Source organism: Bubalus kerabau, chromosome 3 (assembly GCF_029407905.1).
Source record: "Bubalus kerabau isolate K-KA32 ecotype Philippines breed swamp buffalo chromosome 3, PCC_UOA_SB_1v2, whole genome shotgun sequence".
In the NCBI taxonomy this organism is placed as follows: Eukaryota; Metazoa; Chordata; class Mammalia; order Artiodactyla; family Bovidae; genus Bubalus; species Bubalus kerabau.
The window spans coordinates 143,477,206-143,486,267 of NC_073626.1; the positions used below are offsets into that span (position 1 = coordinate 143,477,206).

General features: G+C 36.1%; 1 protein-coding gene across 10 annotated transcripts in view; it reads right to left on the reverse strand.

Moving 5' to 3' along the window:
* Positions 1 to 9,062, reverse strand: part of PPIL3 (peptidylprolyl isomerase like 3) — a 119,178-nt gene continuing 110,116 nt past the window's right edge. For 6 of the 10 annotated variants that reach the window (XM_055573082.1, XM_055573081.1, XM_055573079.1 and 3 more), the window contains 6 exons: positions 8,966 to 9,041; positions 7,579 to 7,653; positions 5,689 to 5,782; positions 5,049 to 5,116; positions 2,374 to 2,492; positions 1 to 347 (listed from right to left, as the gene is read on the reverse strand). In XM_055573082.1, the coding sequence (XP_055429057.1) occupies positions 221 to 347; positions 2,374 to 2,492; positions 5,049 to 5,116; positions 5,689 to 5,782; positions 7,579 to 7,653; positions 8,966 to 8,968 (486 nt within the window). In that variant the 5' untranslated portion in view covers positions 8,969 to 9,041 and the 3' untranslated portion in view covers positions 1 to 220. Of the gene's footprint in view, positions 348 to 2,373; positions 2,493 to 5,048; positions 5,117 to 5,688; positions 5,783 to 5,871; positions 6,002 to 7,578; positions 7,654 to 8,965; positions 9,042 to 9,062 lie in introns of those variants that run through there. The other 4 variants (XM_055573086.1, XM_055573087.1, XM_055573085.1 and 1 more) reach the window with 2 other exon arrangements.

Here is a 9,062-nt window from a genome sequence, read left to right on the forward strand (position 1 = left end):
ACACAGGGTTTTTTTTTAATTAAAGAAATGCATTAGATAATATTCATAGAATATGCTCTAAAAATAGGACTAAATACTGTTTGACCCCTCTTGGTACCAGCAGCTCATAGACGATCTTAGTTATAAACAAGCTGCAATCTTTGACATAATTAAAGCTGAGTAAACCATAATAGGTGTGTTCCTTGAATAGTTAGCCCGTATTTGTCCAGGTCTATTATAGCTACTGGGCAAATGGGTTGGCATGAATAGTTATGTCCTTAATGTGTACATCATTAAGAGGTCGATATGTCTTCTCATTTACAGGTAACTTCTCCAGTTCATCTAGAGTCTCCAGACCATCTATCACCCTGAAAGAGAAACAATATAATGTTTGAAAATTTCCTACAATTGAAACATAATATACAAACACCTACAACAATTACAGTCTCTCTAAGAGAAAAAGACCAAGTCGTACAGTTTTTTTAGTTCCCTTGTTGAGTATACAGTAAGATATTGCTTTGATTTTCTGCCATAAGTAGGGCCCAAAATTCAGAAACAAAAATTCATGTTTATGCCTTTAGACAAAAGTAGCAATGGGCAGGAATATTCCCATCAAAGTACCTAAATGATGTATTCTGCCTCATTGACATGGATTAGCTACAAATGGGGCCAATACAACCAGTCAGAAGGTTTTCTTTGCTATAGCAAAAGCCTGGAAAAAGTATGTAAGCATGACAGTTATTATGAGTATTGCCCTGCACTGAAGGTTCTGAAGTGGGTAGCTCCTTTGTACTTTAGTGTTTAAACGTGGTGTTTTTATTTTTTGCTTTTAAACAACAGAAAGAAATATTGAAGAGAAGATCGACAGCTAAGCCCACTTCCAGCAAGCCCACTTCATGTTTCTATCAGAAAAAAAAAAAAAATACAGCTGTTTTTCTAATATGTTCTAGAAACTTAGTCTACTAAGACAAAGTGGCTTTTTAGGTTATACTTCCTAGTGCAATTTGAATCAATTCCTAAGACTTAGAGTAGGTACTTTAAAAATAACAGATTCCCATTTTATTTTACATTTCTACTAAAATGTTATTATAGCCAAAGCCTTTTGATTTTACACCCAAAGGTAGGCAGTTAAGGTCTTTACATTTTAAGTTTTAAAGGCTTTCCCACCTTCTGGGTCAGTAAGAGAAAAAAAAAGGGTGCAGGAAAAAGATTCCAGGCCAAAAAGGGCATGTAGAGTTGAGGTAAGTTAAGTATTTGGGAATGGGTACCTTTGAGAACCAGCAAAAGCTATGAACCATTTTCTCAGAAAAATGTGTGTGCATATACAGAAAAGAGTTCCAAGGAGTTACTAGACTAAAGGTTAAGAATACTTGTTCTAAATGCTGCAGTGTTTTTTAACCAATTCAGTAAGATAAGTCCTACTAATTTCTAATCAATAATTCTGAATGGTGGGTTAGGGAGAATATAAAAGAAAGGGAGTATAAAGATTATCCATAATACACACAAAAACTACTAAAGGCTATAATATTCCTTTTCATCAAGTATTAATCTATAAATTAGACCTGCATATGGAATGAAAAAGAAAAGTTGTAGACTCTTGTATTTTTAATTAAACTAGCTTGGCACCCAAACTGTTAAATAAAACAAACTATAGAACTTTGCCTTGGTTTATTGAACACAGTAAATAATTTGTTGACAAACTGACTTCCTGTTGATTTATAAAAGCAATTCCCAGGGATACTGTATCTAATGGATTTTCTTGCAGAGACTGCTAAAAGTCTCCTCAGGATTCCATTCCCCTTTCTTCTTATTTATAGAGGCCTGATTTTATTGAGATGGCAATGTATCTAGCTGAAAAACATTTCCTACCCTCTCGTAAGTAAGGTCTGGATCTTCTAGGAAAGTTCTTTAAAAAGGGACTGATTCAGCTGGCAAGCACTTTTTGCCTTTCCTCCTCCTTTCTGCTTGGAACACAAATGTTCTGACTGGAGCTTTGCTGCCCAAATTATAACCATGAGGTGAATTTCAGAATGAAAGCTAATGATGGCTGAGAAAAAAGAAAGGCACCTGGGACACCAATGACATACTAGAACCACCATCCCATCATCTTGTTTAAGCAACTGTTTTTCAGATGTGTTGATACAAAATGCTATTCTGAATGAAAACAATACATACTGTTAACTTGCATAAGATCCTGAAAAAAAGAGCTGGTGCTTCTTTACAAAATAACAGGGTGAGAGAGGTTGTAAATTACTCAAGGTCACATGGCTGTTAAGTGGTGGGTATAAATTTCAAGTACATTTAGCTCTCATACTGCTCTTTGAATACTAGTTATGCCATGATCACAGCCACTCATGCATCCTTTGCAGTGAAATTCCAAACCAGAATACTCACTTGCCAAATACTGTGTATTTCATGTCCAGATGTGGCTGCTTCCCATAGGTGATGAAAAACTGAGATCCATTGGTATTTGGGCCATTATTAGCCATAGATACAACACCTCTAACACTGTGCTGAAGAGAACAGACCAAAGTATTAATTGTTTTTACATAAACATTCCAAATATAGGACTGAAACAAGACATGCACTCTTCACCTTCCCAATATTTAAGAGATCAAGAAAACACGTAATCAGTTTCCATCAGGGCTAGTCCAAATGTTCAGTTTCTGTATGATCTGTATCTCTGGAAACTTGTATGTAAATTGTTTATATACCAAATCATACTCTTCGATTTCATCTTTGGAGAAGTAGAGCCATGAACACTTTTGGCAACACCAGTGTATAATAGAAATAATCCTTACATTTATATTAAGGAACACTGTGCTGGTATGAAACCATCAGGCAGACAACAAAACCAAAATCCCCATAATCTCTTTACATATACACTGGACTCTGGCTAGTTTCTTTATCTGTAAAACAAGGGAGGTTGGACTAGTTCAGGGGTTTTCTCATAATTCAAATTCTCACAAGGGTTCGCAGATAGTAAATTGATAATTGGGCAGAATGTAAACATTAGGGAATGGTGGAATCTGGCAAAAGGAATAGTGTATCTCTTGCCTCATGACATTTATAATTTTTTTAAACCAATGGCCATAAAGAATGAATCTGTGGGTCTTCCACCTATGGGCAGTCAGTTCATAAACCCAGGACTGGATGATCTAAGGAAGGCCTTGTCTAATATTCATTACACTGTTATACAAGGGAATGTGTACAGGAGTTAAAAGGACTTTATCAATAAGATTGAAGACAGAACTGTCTTACAGGGAGATGCCTAAATATAAAATATACTAAAAGTAACTCCAATGATTACTCTGTCTGATGCTATTCATCAGCAGACACTAATGAGACAAACCACAGAGATGCAACTACATAGATATTAATGCTTTACTGTCTCCCTAAAAGGTGACTACCAATCAAATGTATTTGATGCATCATAAGAATATATGTACCACTTACAGTATAATAAAATAAGCAACCATTAACCTGTTTTCAAGCTTTAAGAATTAAAATTTACCAAATTGTTGCATATGCCGATATGCTCCTCTCAGCTATTACTTCAGCCTCTCAAAGTGGTAACTAGTATTCTAATATCTTTATAAATGCCTGAACAATATATTGTTTCCTTTTGCTGGTTTCTGAGTTCTATAAAATAGTTCATACTATTTTTAGTCTTCTAGAAAATGATTTCTGCAGTTAACATAATGTTTCTAAGATTCATACATGTATTATACATATTTCTTTCACTGTATAATATTTTACTACTGAATATACTACAATTTGTCCACTCAAAGATTGATGGACATTGTTTTTCAAATTTTGTTATTACAAGTAGTACTCTAGGAACACTCTTGTACATGTTTCCTAGTGCACATGTACATGAATTTCTCTAGGGTAAATGTGTGGGAATGGAATTTCAGGGCTAGAGTATATGACTATTCACACATCCTTAATTCTGGTATGTTAGAAAATAGTTCTTAACCTTGTTTGTGTAGGAATCACCAGGGAACCTTAAAATATAGTCACAGTCCTAATCAGTTCTCCTGTTTTTCTCAAGATTTAGGGAGGTAAGGCCCTACTCTTTTTTTTTTTAATTTAAAACTTCTACAGGTCAGTCTGTTACCAGCGAAGTTTGAAAATCACTGGTATAGTATGACAGATCAGTACCATGGAAACAGTTATTAATTAATGCCTAAAAAACTGTTTCATTTCCGATTCAGGAAAAGGGTGACTTTTTAAACAATTTATCACCTCCTAATCCCAACTTTGTAACAATATTTATTTATGATAGAAAAGCAAAAAGATAAATTATTCCTAGTCACCATTCAGAGACAACACTGAAGTGAATATTCTTAGAAGTTTTGCTGAGTACATTTTACTGTAACTTCAAAACAATATACTAAATTACATATTCAGATTGAAAGACCACACAATAAATTGTTAACTGATGTCATCTCTGGGAAATGGAACTTTTTTTTAAATTAATATGTACTAGTTTTTTAACTTTTAGAAAAAAGAAAATTCTTTAGAAAGTTTGAAAAAATACAAAGGAAATATAAGTATCTAATTTTTCTATGCTGCAGTTTTATTTATGTGCACTTCTCTGAGACCTAGCTGAGATCTACCATACACATTAAGTGAAATTAAAACAAATATTCAAATATCTAAGAGAAGATGATAAAAAGCCGGCGATTGATAATAGGCAATATTGCAACCAGAAGGTCTGACAGTCTCTCCTCCCCACTCTCAAAAAAGACCAATGATTCATGTCATTCAACATGAATTTTATAGTGAGACATGAAGCCCCACAGGTATATTACTGATTAAACATTTCAGATTGGACCGAAAGATGAGCTCACCTAATGTCAAGATTCATGTGATGGTGAGATTCCACTATATATTAGGCTAGAACTGACATTTATATTTCCTCTCGACATCACTTATCAAGCGTGAAAAACTACAAAAAAAGTATATTTACTAATTATTTTAACCTGTATTATTACAACATATGTATCAGTTTCCAAGTGTAAACACAGCATGAAAAAATAGATTCTGAAGTATTTTGGATATACCTTAAGATATTCACTATATTCGTCTTCAAACTTCTTGCCCCAGATACTGTTACCTCCCCTTCCAGTACCTATATTACAAGACAAACGAAGTATTTAATTAAACGGAGAAGGCAATGGCACCCCACTCCAGTACTCCTGCCTGGAAAATCCCATGGACGGAGGAGCCTGGTAGGCTGCAGTCCATGGGGTTGCTAAGAGTCAGACACGACTGAGCGACTTCACTTTCACTTTTCACTTTCATACACTGGAGAAGGAAATGGAAATCCACTCGTGTTCTTGCCTAGAGAATCCCAGGGACGGGGGAGCCTGGTGGGCTGCCGTCTATGGGGTCACACACAGTCGGAGATGACTGAAGTGACTTAGCAACAGCAACCCTTTAAGTACAAATAAAATCTGATATATCCTTTCTTCCCCAAAATGAACTTTAAAGAACATAAAAACAAAGTATCTCTACAAAACCTCCCAACCCTCCTTATCAATATTGTTCATATTTTAGGACTTGATGCTAGTAGCTTCTGCTTAAAAATTTCCTGCTAAGGTAAGTTATAAAAACCCCACATGCTTTTATTTTTCTATTCTTTATCTAGTCTCTTCTTTATACTATATATTCAATTCCTTACGTATTACTGGAATCACTTACCTGTCGGATCTCCCGTTTGAACCATGAAACCCTTGATATTTCTATGAAATATACAGCCGTTGTAGTAATTACTGGCACAAAGAGCCAAGAAATTCTGGAGAGTAAAAATAGTAATTGAGAAATGTAGCAGAAACATATTTTAGATAACAAATGAATTTTATTTACTGAAAATACTGCAACAACCTATTTAAACAATGTCTTTGAGGCATTACTTTGGATAAAGTCACTGACTAAAACCCTCCAATAGCTTCCTTCTGTTCCTGAAAGAAAATACAAAACCCTCAGCAGAGCCTAGCAAGCCCTGCATGACCTAGCCTACTTCTGCGTCTCATGATAATCACTCCTTCCCTGCTACTTACTGTGTTAATCCCATCAGCCTTCTGAAAGTTTATTCAAAAAACACAGGCTTTCACACCTTGAGGCCCTGTACCTATTTCTATACCTGGAACGTTCTTTTTTATAAGTCCTTCCATGGAGATGCCTTCATTACCTTTCACACTCAGTTCTTAAAGTGCAGTACCACTTTCTTGGCTAGCCTTGCCCTATCTTCTTTTAAATAAATCCCTTCCCATTATTCTCCATCTCAATACTTTATTTCCTTCAAGGCATTATTTCCCTCTAGAATTACTTTTTTTTCTAGAATGAATTTTCCCCCTGCCTATCAGGTAAATATTAGCTCCACATGAGCAAGGAATGTCTCTTGTTCATCACTGAAGTTCCAGATGCTGGCAAGATAGCTTCTCATAAGCAAAATTGCTGAATGAATGAATATATATAGCTGACTCTTTTTTTCCCTTCTTGTATTTTTTTGGCCATGCCACGCTGCTTATGGGATATTCGTTCCCCAACCAGAGACTGAACCTACGCCACAGGAGTGAAAGCACCAAGTCCTAACCACTGGACCACCAAGGAACTCCCTTTTTCCTTCTATCCTTGTTATTTAAACAAGTGAAATAATATATGGAACAGTTCCCCTATATTTCTTGAGAAAAATGAGCCAAAAGAAAAAGATAAAAAAAAAATATTAAAAAAAAAAGATAAAAAAATAAAATTAAAGAAAAAAAGAAAGAAAAAGATACCAGCCACACTATGGTAAGAGAAAAATTATCTACCCTTTCTTTAATTCACTTTAACATCAGAAAAAGAAGTGTAGGACTTCCCTGGTGGTCCAGTGGTTAAGAATCTGCCTGTCAATGTTGGGGACACAGGTTCAATTCTTGGTCTGGGAATATTCTATATGCCAAGGGGCAACTAAGCCTGTGTGCCACAACTACTGAGCCTGTCTGCCAAGGGCCCATGCTCTACAACAAGAGAAACCACCACAAAGAGAAGCTGCTGCTGCTAAGTCGCTTCAGTCATGTCTGACTCTGTGCGACCTCATAGACAGCAGCCCACCAGGCTCCCCCGTCCCTGGGATTCTCCAGGCAAGAACACTGGAGTGGGGTGCCATTTCCTTCTCCAATGCATGCAAGTGAAAAGTGCAAGTGAAGTCGCTCAGTCGTGTCCGACTCTTAGTGACCCCATGGACTACAGCCCACCAGGCTCCTCCATCCATGGGATTTTCCAGGCAAGAGTACTGGAGTGGGGTGCCATTGCCTTCTCCGCAAAGAGAAGCTGGTGCACTGCAAATAGAGAATAGCCCCTGCAACCAGAGAAGCCCTGCATGCAGCATCGAAGACCCAGCACAGCTAAAAATTAAGTAATTTATTTAAAAGAAAACAAAGTATAAATTAGATCAGAAATTATGATTGATGGTTTTTCTTGACAATGGTTTCATAGAAAAGTTTTCTATTTTTCTGGGGGGAATGCCATTTAAGTTAAGTGACTCGATTTCAAAATGGTTACCCTACTGAGTTAACTCATCTTTTATGCATACATTATGGTACTCACTTCACATGTTTTGGGTGTCCTTTCACAGAAGACTTCTATTTTAATATCACCTACATCTGTATGCAATGTCACCGACTAAAAAGGAGAGAGAATGTGAGAAAAATGAGATTTCTTCAGGTGATTTTGTGCATTGTATCATTTCCATAAGATGACTATCTGAATAAAAACAGAAAGAAACACCATTTCAGAGATGATCTATCCATACCGTAGCTTTTGAGAGATAAGTTGCATTTCTTCAAAATTATTTCAGCAGTAGGAAAAAAAAAATTCCAGAGGAGAAAGGTAAATGTTTAGGTAAAATGGTATCTATGCTAAAAATTTGGGAGCAACTACTATGATGGCTTCCCTGGTGGCTCAGAGGATAAAGCATCTGCCTGCAATGCAGGAGACCTGGGTTGAATCCCTGGGTTGGGAAGATCCCCTGGTGAAGGAAATGGCAACCCACTCCAGTATTCTTGCTTGGAGAATCCCATGGACAGAGGAGCCTGGCGGGCTACAGTCCACGGGGTTGCAAAGAGTCGGACACGACTTGAGCGACTTCACACTCAAACACACTATGATGGAAATAATTATCTTATTCGAATTTTTCATCAATAAAAACGATTTTTATGTTAGCATGACTGACAAGCAATTCACTGTCATTAATATTTATTGAAAAATAGTAGGAAAAAGACTTTTACAAACATAGTTTTTTTTTTTTTTTACCATTTCCCTTATATAATTGTGAGAGTTGAAAAACAATTTCTTTCTCCACTAACGACATCAGACATAAAAAGCATCAGTGTTTTCAGATCCTAAATGTGCAGAGGTAACCAGAGTACTCTCTTTCTTGCCTTTTTGCTTCATCTGTTTATTGGTAGTCAAAATACTCCTTTTGTTACCCCATTCCAGAGAGGCTAGAAAGCTTCTGAGACTTCTTTTTTAATTTCTCTTTTTACAATAGTATCTAGCAGTCAGAGTATGACTAAGTTGAAGAAAGAAGGCAGGAATGTGTGTGTGTGTGTGTGTGTGTGTTGGTGGGGCACACTGCTTTCTTTCTATCTCCGACTCCAGTGTCCACCTTAGACCAAGAGCAAAAGGATCCAATGAAAATTATCACACCTGACTATGCTCTTCTGCAAGAACCCCTTTCCATCTCTATCTGTATGGTATCTTTTTCCATATAAAGGTAAATTCTGTGTTGTTTAAGTGAAAGACATAATTTAATTTTGCCTTTGATGGTTTTGTTTAGAATCATTTTACACTTTATAGTTCGTCAGCTTATTATTTGTTTTGTCATTGAAATTTCCATGCAGTTTTAATTCCCTTGATTTTCTGAAAAAAAAAAAAAAAAAAAAAAAAAATTTTTTTTTATGAAAGACATTCATAAGAATTCCATAAAATTTACCATTTTCTTTCTTGATGGTTTCAGGAAGCACTGTTACTTTCTCAGAGTTTATTGAGAGAAGTTCAAGAACGAGCCTCTATTTACAAAACAAAAGAGA